The 21029-nt window shown below is 38.0% G+C and overlaps 1 protein-coding gene across 7 annotated transcripts in view; it reads left to right on the top strand.

Annotated features, from left to right (window-relative positions):
* MATCAP2 (microtubule associated tyrosine carboxypeptidase 2) overlaps positions 1-21029 on the top strand; it is a 65802-nt gene that overhangs the window by 24606 nt on the left and 20167 nt on the right. For 6 of the 7 annotated variants that reach the window (XM_003318257.7, XM_063815310.1, XM_519042.8 and 3 more), the window contains one exon: positions 7835-8523. The exons of the other annotated variant lie outside the window; for it this stretch is intronic. In XM_003318257.7, coding sequence (XP_003318305.6) covers positions 7835-8523 — 689 coding nt within the window. The remainder of the gene's footprint in view (positions 1-7834; positions 8524-21029) is intronic. 7 annotated transcript variants of the gene reach the window in all.

Genomic DNA, 21029 nt, shown 5'->3' with positions numbered 1-21029 from the left:
GTTAACTTTGGACAAGATAGTTCTTCCTTGTGGGATGCTGTTCTCTGCCCCGCCCTCATAATTGTGACAACTAAAAATCACAATTGGGCAGGGGTGTGGGGTAGGGCAACATCTCCTTCTCCATGAGAATCAATGCCTTGAAGAAAAATATAGATTCTGTCACAGTGCACATTATTTGAGAAATCACATAGATTAAAATTATTTTCCCAAACCATAACAATCATTGTAGATATACAAATAAATTAATATTAGTATTAGAAAGTAGATACTCTGATCAATGAGTCATGCAGAGTGATCTCTTGATATGTCAACATGTTGAGTTAGAAGTTTGAGAAGAGATACTTTAGAAAGTAGTAGACCCACTCCTCTTGTCTCATTTCCCTTCCTATAATTTAGTGGCAGTACATTTATGAATCCAACCCTGTATGTTTGCAAACCCTGAGGTAGACAATTTGGCAGTGAATTTCTATAGTACAATAAAGTTCAAATAGCCATTTGAGACCATGCAAGCCTCTAATTTACAATTCCTTTAAAAATAACTGGGTCATTTTTCAGACTACTTTCTCTCTTAAATATACTTAACTACTTGAAATAATTCTAGAGCCCTGTGCCCAGCATTTCACTGCGATATCAGAAAAACCCAGTTTGGACAGCCAGAAACTTCATGGAGAGAGTTAAGCTGAAAACATGCCCTCCTCTCCCCTGGTCATTCCCTCACGATTCATTGATATCTGAGATGGCCATGTTCTTCTTTCTGATTAGCAGAACTTGATTGTGGTAAGAGTACTGATGGAAATGTGTTCATTTTTTTTCCAGCTCTAAAAGTCATTACAAATATAGAACAGACTCATTTTATATTTCAGGAATGAAGCAATTACTTGTTTCTGAAATCCTTCCTATATAATATCTTACCCACTTTTGACTTATTAGTAGTATATGCTGTCTATGCTGTTTAAAAATAGAATCAAATCAGAAAAGGTTTTTTTGACTTCTCATGGCCTTTTAAAGAAGGTTCTGAGGCTGGGTGCAGTGGCTCACACTTGTAATCCCAGCAGTTTGTGAGGCAGAGAGCAGGCGGATTACCTGAGCTCAGGAGTTCAAGACCAGCCTGGGCAACACGGCAAAACCTTATCTCTACAAAAAATTAAAAAATTAGCTGGGCATGATGGCCTGCGCCTGTAGTCCCAGCTACTTGGAAGGCTGAGGCAGGAGTATCACTTGAGCGCCCAGGCGGCAGAGGTTGCAGTGAGTCAGGATTGCCACTGCACTCCAGCCTTGGCCACAGAGTGAGACCCTGTCACAAAAAAAAAAAAAAAAAAAAAAAAAAAAGATTCTACTTTAGCTTCCGGGATTTAAAAAAAAAAAAAAAAGGGTTTATTATACCAAAGCCACTAAAATCTTGATTCTAAAATATAGATTAATTACCTTATTAACATGAAATCTGCCTTGGAATTCAAATTTAATGATTCAGAATATTTCCCTATGTACATTTTTCCATGCGGTGTTTCTATAGGAGCTCAATATAATATTTAATGTGATACTAATAATAGTTAACAAAGGCTGCTTACCTATAGTCCAGCACTGTTCTCAGCACTTCACACATATTAACTTTTAAAATCCTTACAATAATACTATGAAGTATGTATTATTATTATCCCATTTTACAGATAAGGAAACTGTAGCACAAAGAAGTTATGTAACTTGGTCAGGGTAATAGCTATCAATAAACAGAGCCAAGATTCATACCAGACAACTCCATTCCAAAGTCCATGTTGTCAACTGCTAGGAAAATCAGCTCACTATTATAGTGACTGTACACTGATTTGAGCCACAAAATCCAACATCAAGATTTCATGTAATATCAGTGTGACATTATCCGATGGTTTGCTCAAGTGTTGGTTTTTAGATTTTTAATCACAGGCAAGTATGTAATAATTTTTACCTGGGAAAATCATATTTCACTTGAATAAAAATTTGTTGTTTTCAAAATAGAAGGCATCTAGTTCATTCATTAACAAAATGCTGTGAGAAACCATATAAGATTATGTTCATTTATGATTGCCTATCGGCTTTATTTTGTATGTGATATAAGGAGAGATTAATGAGTCATTCCAGAAATGAAGTGTCTTTATATCAAAGATGAATGTTTAAAAATACTGGAAATGAAAGTCTTAAGGCCAGCGTTAGGCCATACAGGTTGAATATACCTAGGCACATAGCTCCTGTTTGTCCTACAGCAGCAGGTACCTACCATGTTGTCTTCAACATCACTAATTGTTTCATTTTTCTTTTACCTTCCTGGGATAATTTTTTCCTCAACCGTCAGGCAACTAAGTCTTTTACCCTTTCTTTTCTCTCAAATATTCTCTTCCCTTGTCTACCTCTCTGGCCCCCCTTTCATAAGCAGGACAGTGAATAAGCAAAACCAAACACAGATGTATGTTGTAAAAGAGCTTATAATTTCATTGTTGAGGAAGTCTGTCATGCAACAAATATAAACCTGCAACCATGATAAAGTACTTCGAAGAAGAGATACAAGGTGTTATGAGGGTCTAAAATGAAAAAGTTAAGGAAGGCTTCCTGACCAAGTGCTATTTGAACTGAAAGATGAGTGGATATTAATCTAACAAAGAGAGGGATAGAAGGGCCCAGCAGACACAGGGAGCAGCATGTGAAGAAGTATGTTCGGTGAGAGCATAGTGAGTATGAGATATGGTCAAAGTGAGAGAAGGCTGGAGTGGAGAAATTGAGGAACACAGTGTGAGGTGAGGCTGCAGAGGCAGAAGGATCTGACCAAGAGTGACCTCATAGACCATGGTTAGGAGTTTTGTCCATCCCAAGGGAAAGCCATGGGAAAGTTTGTTTCTGGCACATTTAGTGTTATTTTAGATGATGTATAATGCTCACTCTTACCACAACCATCACCATCAAGGGTATCTAGACTACTCTGTATTTCTAACTGTAAAAACAACAAACACACAAGTTTCTGACCCCAAAACAACAGTGTCCCATTATAAGTTACTAATAGAGCAGCACTGAATTGCTCTTACCTGGGGCTGTGAAATTTTTAAGAATCCTAAAGTACAGTCAAGTTTCTGAATTCCTGAATGACATTAGCAGTGCCTTTCGTCTCATTTTCATACAGTTGATAAGCTACATTGGTTGCTATTGAATTTAGAGATACTATAGTTAATAGATTATCTGTTATAGTGCAGACAAATTGAGCAATAAATATGTTTTTAAGGATACTGATTTTATACACCATTAAAAAAATTAAAGTGTAACTTAAATAAAGTCTACAAGTCTTAAATGTGCAGCCCAATGACTTTGTACATATGTAACCATTGCCCAGAACAGATAGAGAACATTTCCAGCACCTAGTAGGTTTCCTGGTATCCTCCTAGATTGTGATTCATCCCTCAAAGGTAACTGCTATTCTGACGTCTAATACCATAAATTAGTTTTGCTGTTTTGGACTACATATAAATGGAATTATACACTATAAAATCTTTTGATGTGGCTTCATTTGCTCAACATTGTCTGAGATACGTCCATATTGTTGCTTACAATGTCAGTTTTCTTTTCATTGTCGTATAGTCTTCTGTTGTATGAGCGTACCACAATTTATCCTTTCTACTGTTGATACTGTTTGAGGTGTTTTTGTTTGTTTGTTTGTTCGTTTTTTTTTTTTAGAATTGGAGTTTTACTATGTTGTCTAGGCTGGACTCAAACTCCTGGGTTCAAGTAATCTTCCAGCCTCAGCTTCCTGAATAGCTGGGACTACAGGCATGTGCCACTGTGCCTAGCTTCTTTTGAGTTTTTAGTAATGAAAGTCTTGATAAAATTAAAGTTTATCTTGTTTGGGGATTATTTTGTTTTGTTTTGGCCTTTCTTTTGTTTGTAATGAAGTAACCTATTGTTTTGTGGTATAAAATTATCCCAGATTCTCAGGTTTCGTAAGTATTAGTGAACCATACGAAATTTCCATTTGTAGGTCAAAACTGGTTGAATAGTATTTGCCACCAGGCTTTGTTTCTGGTGATCTTCCTTTTCAGCCAGAGACCTCCTGATTACTATGAAACCTCACCTACTCACAGTTGTGAAACACTACTTTTAGAGAGCGGTGTCTCCCTTTTCCCCCATTCTTTTAGATGGGGAACGGGAGGTACCGATGGGCTTAATGATTAGGCTAATATTACAGAGAGGTCATTGAAAGAGCTGGGAATGGATGTCAGGAATCTTGGTATCCTTTTCTCCTGTTCTAGATATATACTAAGCTTTCATTGTGTTGATAACTTCAGTATATTCACCTACTTGCGAATAGACTATCAATTTTAATGTACAAATATTATTTACCCTTTTTTCCTCAGTGTGGGTAATCAGGTTGGGGTGAACGATTTTCTTCTATCAACAAATTATTTTCATTCTCTCCAATATTATAGTGAAACAGATTGCTTATAGCTAAGTTTTACATTATATAATGACTACCTTTAATGTGAGAAAGTATGCTTTTTAATCACCTTATTACTTTTCTGGGAAAACACGAGTTACACTTCCTCCAAATAAGTCTGTTTATGCTTTTAAAATGTTTTAATTTTTCAGGAAAAAGGATTCAGAGAATAGGATGTTCTTTAATAAATTGTGTCAAATGTTATCGGCCTCTTAGTGTTCTTAACCATGTTCAAAAGTCTTTTTTTCACAAAGTAAGCAATAGTATTTAAAATTACAAAAACAATCTCTTAGGTTCTATGATACTTTTTAATGTAACTGAAATACAATTACTGTGACTCTGAGAAATTAATTTATATCCATCTTGTATGAGTTGCGTGAAGGACCATGTGCCCCACTTTTATGAACTTCATGGGCTATCCAGCATTTAACAGGATTGACATTTGTAAAATAAATAGACCATTAACACTCCCAAACTTTATTCAGCAGCAGATGGAGCTTCAAAAGGACTTGTGCTAAGCTTCTCAGGAGATAATTAGCAAGTGAACTGAAATGCTGTAATTCCTGGGGAGAGAGGTTCTGTCAGGCATATACTGTCACCCCGCTGCCATACTTCATTCCTCCTTGAGTATTTTGACAGGTGGTTTAGGACTTTTTTTTTTAGTATCTGGAAATGTGTAGGCTGTTTCAGATGGCACAAAATTATGAATTTGGAGGTCACTGATGCTTTACGACAAAAAACTCAGCAAGCTCAGTTCTTTGGTCATAAAGCTACTAGATCTTAGAAAACAGAGCATTTTCACATTGAGTATTCATTTTTAAAAAAATCAGTACAACATATATGTAATGAATCATCAAAACAAATTCTTCAGAGTAGTCTTATTTATTGATTTTAATTTGATGTAACTCTGTCCCTTTTTATTACGAAGATCAACTGAGAAAACAATCTGATTTCCTCCCTTTACGTTTCCGGCTACACCTAGTCCTTACCCTACTTCCTAGGCTTATGCTTATTTGAGTTCTTTCAGTCTTTCCCTTTTTGTATCTATTTCGGTTTTCTTTTCATTATCACCTCTTGTCTCCTAAGCTTGTGGTGTCGTTTGAGGGAAACCGACATTATTCCTGGGCATTTGGGCTACAGCCTGTGTCCTGGTATTCCTTAGCCTGTTTGCTTGGCCTGCTCAGTTTTGACTGTTAGTTGGCAACACGTAAGTCTATGAAACTCCTGAGAAACTGGGAGCTACCAGCCTATGATGAATGTTTTGTTTATTTGTCCAGTTAATTTTGTCTTGTTGAGTCTTTAACATTTATTGAACAGCTTCTTTGTACAACCTGTCTTCAACATGACCCTATGTGATCTAGCTCCTACCTCTAAACTTACACATATAATAGACATTTAGCCCCTGCAAGCTTTAGAAATACCTTTATGTTATCTTTTAGACACCAGAATTCAGATTTCACATGCTGGCCTAGAAAATGTAAGTAAAAGGACTTTTAAATACCTTACATATTTGGATTATTATCTACTTTAGTACTGTCTCTTTACCCTAGACTCTATGACTCCTGGGTTTTAAAAACTAACATTTAGATAAGAGTTTCTCTACCTTGATACTGTTGACATTTTGGAATGAATATTTCTTTGTTGTAGGAGATTGTCCTATGCAGTGAAGGATGTTTAGCAGCATCCCTGGCCTTTACCTGCTAGATGTCAATAGCCTCTCCCCAGTTGTGACAACCAAAATGTCTCTAGACATTGCCAAATGTTCCCTGGAGGGTAAAATTGCCTTCTGTTAAGAACTACTGGTTTAGGGTCTTTCCTGTTATATTTTCAGGTCTGCAGTAATCTCATATTTGAATGGTCCCAGAACTACAAGTACATATTTATTCAGAATGGTTGCAGAATTGCATGTTTAGGGTCATTTATTTATTCATTTGTTTATTCAGTGAACACTTATTGACAGGAGTTGAGCTGGAGTCTTGTTCAGATGAGATGTATTTAAGACAAACTCTTCATCAGTTTAGAATTGAATCTGAAAACCCTTAAGGGCCTACTTGAAATCTCATCTGTTTCTCTTCACATTGCTTCCTTCCTCATCTGAACTGTAGGTTATTGTTTGTGTCTTTTGTTTTTCATGTTTAATTATATACTACATTGTATTATTGTTGAAATCTTCATAGGAATGCCTTGTCTTCAGAGCCAGATTAGAAGCTGGTTATAGGTAAGAACAATGTGTTTATACAGTTGTTTATCAGAGCCATGTGCTGAATTAGTAGCATTCTACGTATTTGTTGAATGAAAGAATGCAGATCAACACAGTTTTAAAGTAGTGAATGCACAACAGTATATCCAGTGATTCTTATCTGTTTAAAGCACTTGTGAGTTCTAAAAACAAAGCTGCCCTCTCCTTCACTTGCCATTTGATATATTAATACCTTTGTAATAGTTATTAAAATTTGTTTTTCTAACTTGCCAAGAAAAAACCCTTGTTTTTCTTTAACCTTAACGTACAGCTTAGAATTATGAAGAAAATCAACCAGTTATTCATACTAAGCGACATTACTAAAACATGCTTGAAGATGCCATCTGTTTAATCTTAACAATGGTTTTTGAGTAAATAAGGCTTTGTTGTCCTTCTTTTACTGATAGCTACCTTTATATATATTTCCAAATTTCAAGATTGTATTGTCTTTGAAAGTGCCTTGGATTTTACTTTATTATAGAAAATACTATTTTAAAATATATCATTTCTATGAAATCCACATTCTTTTTTTTTTTTTAAGATAGGGTCTCACTCTGTCACCCAGGCTGGAGTGCAGTGGTGCGATCTCAGCTCACAGCAACCTCTGCCTCCCAGGTTCAGGCAATTCTCATGCCTCAGCCTCCTGAATAGCTGGGATTACAGGGGCGCACCACTATACCTGGCTAATTTTTGTATTTTTTGGTAGAGACAGGGTTTCACCATGTGGGCCAGGCTGGTCTCCAGCTCCTGCTCAAGTGATCTGCCTGCCTCGACCTCCCAAAATTCTGGGATTACAGGTGTGAGCCACTGCGCCCAGCCAAAATCTACATTCTTTTGTAGAATCAAGTATTCAGATTATTTATCTATATTATCTCACATATTAGACTTTGATCATCTAAGTGGTTTGAAGCTGAGGATTTTTTAGATAATTTAACTTATATATACTCATAGAGAAGAGAAATGACAGTAGCTAGCATGACCAAAGTTTAGTAATATATCCTTTTAATATTTAAAATGTTTTTTTCTAATGATTACTGCAAAATTACGAAGTTTAAAGAATCTTCAGAATACCTTTCCTAATAAACAGTTTGCTTCATCTGGTATCTTTGTTATTTCTTTTGTTTTGATTTTGTTTATTAACACAGAAAAGCTTCACTGGCCTGAGCAAGAACTTGCTAAGAAGTCTATTCTAAATGCAGAAGATTCATTGATCATTGACAACAAAAGAAGCATTTCACATTTGTCCTCGGGAGTGCTAAAAGACATTTTCACAACTGGAACCAGTAGTTACAATGTCCTGCTACAGAGCAAGGAGGAAAAAAAGTATCATTCACAAAAACAGTCTTCCTCCACCTACTCCAAAAGATGTAGAAAACCCAGCAAATCTCCTAACACTTCTCGTAGCAAAGATCCTCGCAGGATGAAAGCCCTGGTGCCTGTGACAAGCAGTGGTACTTGGTACTGCCTGGAGAGGCGGCCTGCTGTTTTTGTCACTAGTTCAGTGTCAAGTCCTGTAAAGTTTACACATGATATCTCTGTTACAGGGAATGGCATAGTACTGCCACCTAAACCCAAAAGCAAGGTCAAGTGGTGCCATTTCTCCACTCTTCCAAAGCCAAAGCCTCAGCTGTCTAGAAGCTTTGAAAAGGGAGATGACTTTTCTGGGAAGAAATTTTGTATATTGACTGCTATAAAACCCACCAACTTAGAGAAAGAAAAACTGAGATTCTTCAAATCTGACTATACCTACAATCCTCAGTTTGAGTATGCCAATCCTGCTCTGCCAAGCGTATTAGCTAAGCATAGCCACGCATCTGACCGATTTCTTAAGCAGGTAAAATGCCATTTCAATAGTGGTAGTTCATTTTTATGTACTAAAACAATTATCTGTGATCTTATAAGCAAAAACAAAGACATTTAAAAATATTCAAATTATTTCTATGTTATGGTTAATTCCCACTCAGGACATGTAAATGTGCGACAAGATGAATATTACCTGTATATAAACTCCATTGCATTCATCAAAATTTATAATCTGTTATATAGACTCTTTGTGACAGGAAGCAATTATATTAGGAAGACAGCTTCAGATTCTGGTTCTAAGCTTTCATGTGGGAGTTACAAACTTGTGGCCAATTTGGCCGCCTACAGACAAGTGTTGGGTAGCCCACACTACGTTTTTGTTTTCTAATTGATTTCTTTGTTGTTTTTTGTTTTTTTCTGAGACAGATTCTTGCTCTTTGCCCAGGTTGGAGTGTAGTGGCGCGATCTTGGCTCACTGCAGCCTCTGCCTTCTGGGTTCAAGTGATTCTTGTGTCTCAGCCTCCCGAGTAGCTGGGACTACAGGCACCCGCCACCATACCCAGCTAATTTTTGTATTTTTAGTGAAGATGGGGTTTCACCATTTTGGCCAGGCTGGTCTTGAACTCCTGATCTCCAGTGATTTGCCCGCCTTGGCCTCCCAAAGTGTTGGGGTTGCAGGTGTGAGCCACCATGCCTGGCCTCTAATTGATTTTTTAATGTCTTAGATGGAGCATGCAATCCCTGGTTCTTCCTATTGTGTTAAATTCCTGGCTTGCTTAGGCTCCGGTAAGTAGTTTGGGAACCGAAGCTTGATTCTTGTCCATGAACTTGTTAATGCTTCACTGAAATTGTTAATCATCATCAAATAAATATTTAAGCACTTATTCAAAGATAAAAATAATGGGATTTTCAAAATTATCTTTAAGGTTAGCAAATTATGATGTGAACGTTATGAATAATACTTTTAAATTGCTCACTTTAAGCCCTTAGCAGTTTTGTGTTTTACAGGGCTATAATACATTTCAGAACCTCATTAAAGCATTTGAGAAGAAATTAGCTAATGTTTATCTGCAGGGCATAGTTTTGAGATCATAAAGGCTGACGATATTTGATCAAATTAACTTTGTTCAGGTTTTTATAATATATTAGCTTCAACTTGGCATTGTCAGTGACTGAAAATCTGTTTGTAGGATAGGTAAAACTGCATGGTTCTCTCGCCTGTGGTGCATGTCCTATTTTAGCATTTTTGCTGATAATAGTTATTTAGTCTTGCGGCCAGCAGATATTTTGCTGTTTATTATAGATAACATGGAATCTGGCCAGTCTTTTGAAGCCATTATGTAAAACTTAATTATTTAAAGCCATTATGTAAAGATTAAAATAATTTTAATCATGGTATTTACTTTCCTTTGTTAGGGTCTCTTTGCTTCTGTATTCTTTAATGGGTATTTGCTTTTTAAAAAATGTGCTGAGATTGTGCTAAAAATTGTGATTCAAATTGATAACTTACTAATATAAAGTGGCACTTCTGGATGGGAGAAGGCAGCATTAACATAGTGATTACATAATCCACTCTTAGGCTGTACTACTTCCACATTGTAAAATGGAGTAAAGAAAATACCTACTTTAGGAGATTATTTTGATAATTAAATGAGAGAATGCTTAGTGCATATATTTGCAGTTATCATCGTGCTTGGCACCTACAAAGCACTAATAAAGAGGTTAGCTGTTATTTTTATTTCTATTTGGCAGCCATTCTTACATGTGTTTTTTTTTGTGTGTGGAAATTGTAGTCGATTGAACAAGGCTTTCACAAATATAAATTTTACAATGATAAAAATCCTATTTGCATTTTCCCCCTGATGCTGAAAGAGATGGCTGAGATTTATTTACCAGTATTCCTTAATTTGGAGACCTACCCCACCCCTACCTGTTGGGAAAGAGATTTCCAACCATTAGATGAAAAAGAATGCTCTTTGATTTCTCTGGAAGGCAATTTGGGAGCCTCAGCAGCCCCACAGTTTGAGAGTTGACATTGCTTGGCCTGTGGCTTTGCAATTTTAATTTTGATCCCAATTCCAGCTTTAGGAGATTAATCCTACACTTGAATTGCTTGAGACTTCTAAGTAGCACTAGCAATCTTAGCTGACTTGTACTGCAAATGCCACCATTTGGGAGAATATTCTCAATAAATGCCAAGTATACTGTTTAAACCACTTTAATCAAAGAAATACATGGTACAAGACCTCTGGGAAAATATACTTAAATTCTTCTTCAGCTACCGAGTGAATAATGACATGATATCATACATCCATCTCCTCCTTAGATAAAGCAGCAGCTTCAAGGCTGGTCTCCAGGACTCAGAAACATGATACCCAAAGGGGCCAGGATGGCCAACTAGCCCCATGGTCTCTGGCTTCTACCTTTGAGGCCTTGCCAACCCCCAGCTGACAGTCTCTTGAGTTTCACAATCCGGATCTTGGTAAACAGGCAATCTGTATTGTTCTGGAGGATGATTGTGGTCCTCTTAAGTGCACAGATTAGCAGAATGATGCTAGACTTTCGCGCACAGATAAGTCTGCCACAGTGGGACCGAGGCAGTGCTCATGCTCTGTTCTCCCCATCATTGTCAAGGAGTTCCAGGCCTCAGGTTTTTTGGTCTAGGCAGTATGTCCCTAGGGAGGCACTCAGACCACTGAGGTGATACAGGACATACAGCAGGCTGCAGGACTGGAATATAACTCTAGGTGTAGCCTGCTGAGCCCTGGCTTGCTGCATGCTGGCAGCCATGGTAGCCTCAGCTTCCTGACTCTTAGAGACGTTTAAACTTGACAGAAACTCAAGATGTCTGTTTTCTGTGGCTTTGGACCTTTGCAGGAAAGAGTACAGTGCTTCATAGGTGCTAAGGAAGGGATCTGGAATTGGAGCCTGCAGAAAGCTACTTGGGGTCAGGTGCATCCTCACCAGTGGGTCAGAAGTAGATTCTTAGTAGTACTCTTGAGCAGTAAATAGTTCAGATAAAATCTGCATATTATCTTAAGTTCATGTGAGTTTTGCATCATACTTCATATTGTATCTTTATTCTAATAAAGAAAAATGTAAATTGCCTATCTTCAAGTAAAATGGATACTTTAAGAATAAACAAGGAGGCTGGGTATGGTGGCTCACACCTGTAATCCCAGCACTTTGGGAGTCCGAGGCAGGCGGATCACTTGAGGTCAGAAGTTTGAGACTAGCCTGACCAACATGGTGAAACCCCGTCTCTACTAAAAATACAAAAATTAGCTGGGCGTGCTGGTGGGCGCCTGTAGTCCCAGCTACTTGGGAGGCTAAGGCAGGAGAATCGCTTGAACCTGGGAGGTGGAGGTTACAGTGAGCTGAGATCGCACCACTGCACTCCAGCCTGGGCCATAGAGTGAGACACTGTCTCAAAAAAAAAAAAAAAAAAAAAAAAGTATAAACAGGGAGTATCTTCCCATGATTCTGGCAACCTCTCTATTCTCCCCCAAGGTGAAAAACAGAAAGTTAGTACTAAAGCTTTGCCAACAAAAAACAGCTGTTTTCATGAACAGCTTACTCTCAGAAGATTACATATTAACAATTGCTCACCCGTAAAATTAGCCCTGTCACCAAAAGACCTGTAGCATCTTTTTTTGAGACAGGGTCTTGCTCTGTTGCCCAGGCTGGAGCGCTGGGGTGTGATCATAGCTCACTGCAGCCTTGAACTGCTGGGCGCAAGCGATCCTCCCACTTTAGCCCCCAGCCCCAGTAGCTGGGACTTACAGGCGTGCACCAGCACACCAGGCTAGTTTTTTAAAACTTTTTGGATAGGTGGGGGGGGGGTCTCACTATGCTGTCTTGGCTGGTCTCCTGAGCTCAAGTGATCCTCTGGCTTTGGCCTCCCAAAGTGCTAAGATTACAGGTATGGGCCACTGCGCCGGGCCTGACCTGTAGCATCTTGAGGGGAAAGCATAGACAAGGCACCTTCTGGGAAGAAAAACAGCAATCAGGAAAAGCCAGAACACCGTATGTCTCAGAGCAAGCAGAGGTTCTGATGAGAACAAAGTCGTAATTTACTAACTACAAACATAATACTTTTTTTTTTTTTTTTGAGATGGGAGTCTCACTCTGTTGCCCAGGCTAGAGTGGCAATCTCCACTCACTGCAGCCTCAGCCTCCCAGGTTCAACCAATTCTCCTTCCTCAGCCTCCCGAGTAGCTGGGATTATGGGCACCCGCCATGACGCCTGGCTAATTTTTGTATTTTTAGTAAAGACGACATTTCACCTCATCTGTTGGCCAGGCTGGTCTCGAACTCCTGACCTCAAGTGATCCACCCACCTCGACCTCCCAAAGTGTTGGGATTACAGGCATGAGCCACCGTGCCCGGCCCATACTGTCTTTCTAATAATAAAACATTAAGAGTGATATATCTTGATTTATTATAAAAAGACATATCCATGAGTGAAACAGTATAGTTGCAGTAAGAGTTGAAAAAGAAAGCTGCAAGAAAGGTTCTTTTTTTTTTTTTTTTTTTTTTTAAGATGGAGTCTCACTCTGTCACCCAGGCTGGAGTGCAGTGGTGCAATTTCAGCTTACTGCAACCTCCGCTGCCTGGGTTCAAGCGATTCTCCTGCCTCGTCCTCCCAAGTAGCTGGGATTACAGGCGTGCGCTGCCACGCCCGGCTATTTTTTTGTATTTTTAGTAGAGACAGGGTTTCGCCATGTTGGCCGGGCTGGTGTTGAACTCCTGACCTCAGGTAATCCACCCACCTCGGCCTCCCAAAGTGCTGGGATTATAGGCATGAGCCACTGCGCCCAGTGAAAAGTTTAATTTTAAGAAAGGGTTTGATGTTTCTCAAAAAAGGCATTTTCATCACAACCATATAATTTAAGAGTTAGGGTATCATTTGATATCGATAGATGTCTATTTGAGTGGAAAAACTATTTTCCTTGTGTTATTGTATCTTACATTTTTTTTTTTTTAAACAATCTCCCTTTGTCACCCAGGCTGGAGTACAGTGGTGCAAACATGGCTCACTGCAGCCTTGACCTCCTGGGTGCAAGCAATCCTCCCACCTCAGCCCCGCAAGTAGCTGAACTATAGGCATGTGCCACCATGCCTGGCTAATTTTTGTATTTTTTGTACAAACGGGATTTTGCCATGTTGCCCAGGCTGGTTCCAAACTCCTGAGCTCATGCAGTCCACCTGCCTCGGCCTCCCAAAGTGATGGGATTACAGGCATGAGCCACCACACCCGGCCCTAAATTTTTTTTTTACTACCTTAATGGAAGTTAATAGTTCTGTGCTGTCAAGAGTAACTTAGTAGAGTTATTGGAAACCTCAGATATATTTAAAATAGAGGTTTCATTCTTATTTGGCGGTCATTCTGCCAAAATAGAGAAAAGGAAAGGACTGTGATTCCGACAGCCCCTTTTTCCCTACACCAGAGCAACACAGCACACAACACTCTATGGCATAGCAGTGCATTTGCATTTATAGACTTCATATTTTATTTATTTATTTATTTATGAGCCAGAGTCTTGCTCTGTCACCCAGGCTGGAGTGCAATGATGCAGTCTCGGCTCACTGCAATCTCCATCTCCCAGGTTCAAGCAATTCTCCTGCCTCAGCCTCCCGAGTAGCTGGGACTATAGGCACAGGCTACCATGCCCAGCTAATTTTTGTACTTTTAGTAAAGACAGGGTTTCACCATGTTTGCCAGGCTGGCCTTGAACTCCTGACTTCAGGTGATCCGCCCACCTTGGCCTCCCAAATGCTGGGATTACAGGCGTGAGCTACCACACCCAGCCAGAGTTCAAATTTTGAAAGTAAGTACCTATGTGGACCAACTTCATTATGTTAGGAAGTAAATTCTGATTTTCATCTTCCTTGGTTAGTAAACTATATAGTCATGGTATATAGGTTCACAAACTCAGATGCCTGTAGGATCTGGGCAAAAATCATAAATGAAACTGGCTGAGTACAGTAGTAAATTGGAAATCAGAGAGCAGTTATTTTGTTTGAGCCACAGTTTGGAACCAGTATCTGCGAGATTTTCAAGGGAAGGTAGAAACCTGAATTTTATATGAAGTCTTCCAGTTTGTAAACATTGATACCCAAGTCAGTTAAAACACAGGCTGAGGCTGGGCATGGTGGCTCATGTCTATAAGACCAGCCTGGCCAGCCTAGTGAAACCCTGTCTCTACGAAAAATACAAAAATTATCTGGGCATGGTGGCGCATGCCTGTAATCCCAGCTACTTCGGAGGCTGAGATGAGGATTGAGAGAATTGCTTGAACCTGGGAAGTGGAGGTTGCAGTGAGCCAAGATCATGCCATTGCACTACAGCCTGGGTGACAGAATGAGACTCTGTCTCAAAAAAAAAAAAAAAAAAAGAAACACAGTCCGTCCAGGCCAATGAAGACCTCTCTGTGGGCCACATTTTCCCCTTGGATTGCCATTTTGCTACCTCTGATTCACCAGCTCTATTTCACATAGGCTCCATTTTATTAGAATCAATGATTAGTATGGCAAAGACTTAAATGTGATCCTCTGAAAACAGTCTTTTGATTTTAGCGTTTATAGTGTGAATGGAATAGGCAATTCGTTGTTATATTAAAACACATACATAATAGGTACATATATAATATTACATTATTGTGCTTTAAAACAGGTCAAATGTTCATTTTTCTCTTTTGATAGAAAAAAATTTAATTGGAAATAAATTGCCTTCACTAATAGGATGTCTTGACGTAAAATTTCTTTAAAGCTAAGTTATAATTGTACTAGTATTGAAATATTTTATCTTTGTAGACCTCAGGTTGTCAAAACAATGAAGGGGAGGAAAAAGTAAGCCTTCTTTAAATTATACCTTTTCCTCGGTGACATGATATTCTGTTTAGCAAATCACAAACCTTTCACAGACACACTGAAGTTATAAGGTTTTTAGAATTTTGAGTTTAGTATGTTCCATAGTAGCCTTGTGTATTAGATTGGAGAACTGGGGTTATTTCTTAACCTAAATAGCAAGAAAGATTTTTTCACAGATTAGAGATGGAAACTCCCCCATCAGATTATATGTCCTTGGAAGAAGATATGACCTTGATGACTCATTGAAAGGCTTTGTTGATTTGCCTTTGAAAACTTGATTAACATGTACATTCTCAGGTTCTTACCTTAACAAAGTCTTTTCAACAAAACAGGTTGAATATCTGCTTTTCCCCTTGTAGGTGGTGAAAGAATAGTCTGCGGTATTTAGGCATTTATAAATATCTTATCCTCATAGCAGTTACCCTCTTATTTTCCCACTCACCCTTTTATACATCCAGAATACTCCCAGCCCTGATAACACAGAAATTCAGCCGAGAATACAAGAGGGGGGTATAAGGTGTGGGGTGGGTGTGTGGAGGCAAGGAGGGTCAGATAAGTTACAGGTGACAACTTAATTCTTTGCCTGGCTGTGTCATTAATTGAAGGCACAGTCAGTGTCTGAGATGTATTTATTTTCTAGGTTCTGCATAGGTAGAATATAATATTTTGAAATATTTTGGTTTGTTTCTTTTTATTACAATTCTATAATATTTTGAAATATTTTGGTTTGTTTCTTTTTATTGCAGTCTGGTCCTAGTCTGCAGTTCACGTTACAGAAAACTGGATTGTTGGCAAAAGTACTTTTGCTCCTTTCTGTCTCTCCCCTGCTCTCCACACTGCTGTCAGTGTCTTCCTACGATGCAAATTTGATCATCTCACCTCTTCAAAAAAAACTTCAGGGCTCCTCATAATTTAGGATAAAGTTCAAAATCTTTGCATGGCCTGCAAGGCCTTATACCAAGGTCAACTGTATTCTCCCACAGCATTGCACGTAAATATCTGTCACAGCATTTATCCACTGTTACCATCCTTCAGTTTCTTGTTTGTCTTTATCCACAGACCAACCTCCTTGAGAGAAGTGTGTTTTTCTTTGTTTTTCTTATTTCAGCTATTCCCAGAATTGAGCGCAGTTCCTGGCACTGAATAAACAAGTTTCCCAGTGCCTGTCCATCCCAGGAACCCTGCAGTCTTGTCAAATCAAGCTCTATTTCACTTTCTTTAGTTTCTATATGCTTATGATGATATTAGCCCCTTTTGCATGGAATGTCCTCTATTTCCTCTAATCCCCTACTTCTATTTCCCTTTTTTCAATGATCTCACAATACTTTATTTATAATTCCATCAAAGTATTACTACATTGGATCTGTTTATATGTCATCTCTGCCAGTCTAATGGTAGAACAGGGACTTAGATTCTAAAATATAAAACTGCATAAAAGTGACAGTGATTGTCACATAGAAGGTGAGGAATAGCTAGATAAATGAATGGTCCTTTTTGCTGGTATGTTAAAAATGTAGTGAAATACTTTATAAACAGTGGATCCAAATTTGTGACCCAGGGGTCAAGTTAAGCCTGCATATATGTTTTGTTTGGCCAGCACAGTGTTTTATAAAGCATTGGAATGTAAATATGCTCTTCTTTTGCCTCTTCCAGATGTCTTATAATCAGTAGCTTTACACAGTGATTGCTGCTTACAGCTGAAGGGATTTTAGTGTGTGACTACCACTGTCCCATTAGTTTGTGGCTACAATACCTTAAATGGAGGCCTAATGATCTGATTGAGTAATCACAAATCTTTATGTACCTAATTTGCTACCAGGAAGCAATGACCAGCATTGAAAAACTCATTTAGTATCTTGCTTTTCATTCTGAGAAGCTTAAAGAGCCAGAATATGTATATGTGTGTATATATATCCCATGCTTATCTGAAGTAACCATTTTCGGACTGTTCTGAGGCGCACCACCTAAGCAAAGGAGCCATACGTGTTGGAAGACATAGAATATTATATTCATCTCCAACATTCACCACACATAGTATCATAATAAAAGCTTAGAGGAGTCTTCTGTTTAATATTTTCCAAACTAATTTGGCCTTGAAACCTTTAAAAAACAGTATCTTGTTGACTGCTTTCCCTCAAGAAAGTTTGGAAAACACTGGCTTAAAGAAAAGGACTGTCTTGAGATCCTAGGGATTATTCTGTTTGGGGGGGAAGTTTTAGATTCTAGAATTTTCTGAAAAGGAGAGGAATGAAGGGAGAGTTGGAGTGGTATATTAACTAGTAAGGCAGGAAAAACATAACCTTGAGTAAAAAGTTGGAGGGCAAACCAATTACCTTAAATTCTGAAATTAAAACCCAGTGATCTTCTGTTAAAACTTAAGTACTTTCTACAGTCATATGGGAAATAAGCACATTCACAGCCCCTCCATGCTTTCATTTTGTCTTCACAACTCTGTGGGGTAAACAGGGCAGAGATTTTAATCTCCCTTTTGCCAGTGAAGAACCTAAACCTGAGAAAGGTACAACGACAAACCTAAGAGCACACAGTCAGCAAATGGTGGGGCCCCAATGTAAAACCAGGTCTTCTGACTTCTAGTCTTTCCACAGCATTATCCTACCCCCTATCATACTGGTGTCCTCATTGTATGTAGTTTTTCATTGAGTGAAAACTGCAGTTGAGAAGGGAGATAGTTTTTTAGCACATGATTGATGGTCAGGTTTCCAGATTGCTAAACAGTAAACAAAATCAGCAAGTAAACCAAAAGTTTGTCATTAAACAAAATACTGAGATTTTTCAGAAACTTTATTATCTAAGTGTTGAAAGTTTTATATAGAAAACTTTTTTTCTAGATTAGTGATTTCAATGTTAAATTATGCTATTCGATTACTCTTCCCTTTAAAAAAATAGCTTTATTAAGATACAATTCACATGTCATACTAAAGTATGCAGTTCTCCTGCAATGTAAAACTAAACTAAAAAAATCATAAGCAATAAAATAGACCGGACACGGTGGCTCAGGCCTGTAATGCCAGCACTTTGGGGGGCCAAGGCGGGTGGATCATGAGGTCAGGAGTTTGAGACCAGCCTGACCAACATGGTGAAACCCTGTCTCTACTAAAAATATAAAAATTAGCCGAGTGTGGTGGCGGGCACCTATAATCCTAGCTACTCAGGGGGCTGAGGCAGGAGAATCGCTTGAACCCGGGAGGCGGAGGTTGCAGTAAGCCAAGATCGTGCCACTGCACTCCAGCCCGGGCAACAGAGCAACACTCTGTCTCAAAAAAGTAAAATAAAATAAATAAAAATAAAGAGAGTACAGTTCAGTGGTTTTTAATGTATTTAGAGTTGTGCAACTATAACCACTAATTCTAGAACATTTCGTCACCTCAAAAAGAAACACTGTACCCATTAGCAATCATTCCCCATCTCACCAACCTTCCAGCCCTAGGCAACCACCAGTCTATTTTCTGACTTTCTGGATTTGCCTGTTCTGGACTTTTGATATGAATGGAATCATACAATACCTTGTGGTCCTTTGTGACTGGCTTCTTTCACTTATTATAATGTTTTCAAAGTTTATCCATGCTGTGTTCTAGCATGCATCAGCATTTTTTATTGCTGAATAATATTCCATGTATGGATATACTACATTCTATTTTTTTTATAATTTGATAGACATTTGGGTTATTTCTACTTTTTGGCTGTTAATAACGCTGTATGAACATTTGTGTACACATTTTTTATGGACAAATGTTTTCAGTTATCTTGGGTCCACATCTAGTAGTGGACTTGTTAGTACATATAATTTCTCTATGTTTAACCTTTTAAGGAACTGCCAGACTGTTTTTCAAAGTGATTATACCATTTTAGTTTCCCATGAGCAGCATGTGAGCATTCCAGTTTCTCCACGTTCTCATCAGCCCTTTTTTTTTCTATAGACATCCCAGTGGGAGTGAAGTGGTATCTCATTGTGCTTTTGATTTGCAATTCCCTGATGGTTAATAATGGCCATTTTGTGTATCCTCTTTGGAAAATTGCCTATTTCAGATCCTTTGCCAATTTTTCAGTTGAGTTATTTGTTCTTGAGTTGCAGGAGTTCTTTATATATTTTAGATATCAGATATGAAATTTGCAAACACTTTCTCCCATTCTTTGGGTCACTTTTTATTTTTATGATAGTATCCTTTGAAGCACAATTTTGATGAAGTCCATCTTATCTTTTTGTTGTTTGTGCTTTTGGTGTCATATCTAAGATCCCACTGCCTAATCCAGGGTCATGAAGATGTATGCCTATGCTTGCTTCTAAGAGTTTTATTGCTTTAGCTCTTAAGAGGTTAAGGTCTTGGATCCATTTTGAGTTAATTTTTATATATGATATGGGATAGAGGTCCAACTCCATTCTTTTAAATGTGGATATCCAATTGTCCCAGCCCCATTGTTTGAAAATAATTTGATTACATACTGTTCTAATTTTAATAGAGGAGAATAAAAGTGCTTCAGGATCCTGAGATGACAGATCTGTAATATGAATAATGGTGCTATTCTATTTTGTGTGGCATTGTAAGTGACATTCAGATGAGGAGAGAACAATTACTCATTTTGCTTTTATTTCCTCTTTGCTCTAGATTCCAGGTCTCTGAAAATCAATTTGTTTTGATGCCTATAAGATATGCAAAGGTTTATTTAAAATATTCTCTTCTTCAACTGTATGCTTCTGGTGAAGAAAAATCTTTTAAAAATTTAAAAATATATTCTCATTCTATAAAGTGGGAAAGATTCAGAAATGATTGATTTGTGAATAGAGATAATAATAATTTAGTAAAAATATGGGTTTTTTTGTTCAATGTTTTTAAAAAGGCAAAAATGTATTTGGTTGCTTGTTTCACATCAGTTTTAGCAAGAAGTGTTATCCTACCTGACAGTGTGTCTTGTGGAACTCAAGAGTAGATTCCGTTATACTATTTTCTAACAAGGTAATGGTAATGGAGGAGTTGGCCAAGTACATTTTAAGATGTACACAAAGGTCCAAAGTCAGATTCATGTGGACTAGGAGGCTGAGACCTGGACAATAGGGATAGGTGTGTGTACATTAAGATGTTCTGGTTCTAGGAATTTTAAAACTGATTTATGAAAATTTGTAATGTTACATTGCTTTCTACTTATGTCGCTATTCTTAGAGTTGGAAGGAAGCAAAGAATATATTTGATATCTGTGGGCAAATCTGGGCTGGATTTTTAGGGAAGTGGCTCTCTGTTCCATGAGTTAACCTCAAGAATGCAAAATATACCAACTGTTTTCCTGCTAACAATCATCCCTACCTAAAAATCTATTATAGAAAAATATTAGTTGAATTTTTAAGATTTAAAAACAATTTCATGTATTTCTTTGTTAAATGCAAATACTCCAGAGAAGGGATATCAATGCCTACCTGGCAAATGGGAAAAGGTAATTAGATAGTGAATAGAAAGGCCAGGAGATTCCAAAGTAGAAGGCACTTAACCATTTGTTTTTCCAGTTAGAAAAGTAGTTTATATTCAGTATAAAAACTTAGAAAAGTGTGGAGAATAAGAATCCCATAATTCTACCACCCACAGGTAACCACTATTGACCTTTGAGAGTATTTTTCTTTTCCCATGCTTAATGATCATAATTGTGGTCAATGTA

This window comes from Pan troglodytes, chromosome 6 (assembly GCF_028858775.2).
Source record: "Pan troglodytes isolate AG18354 chromosome 6, NHGRI_mPanTro3-v2.0_pri, whole genome shotgun sequence".
NCBI lineage: Eukaryota > Metazoa > Chordata > Mammalia > Primates > Hominidae > Pan > Pan troglodytes.
This window is presented reverse-complemented; position numbering and strand designations above follow the sequence as displayed.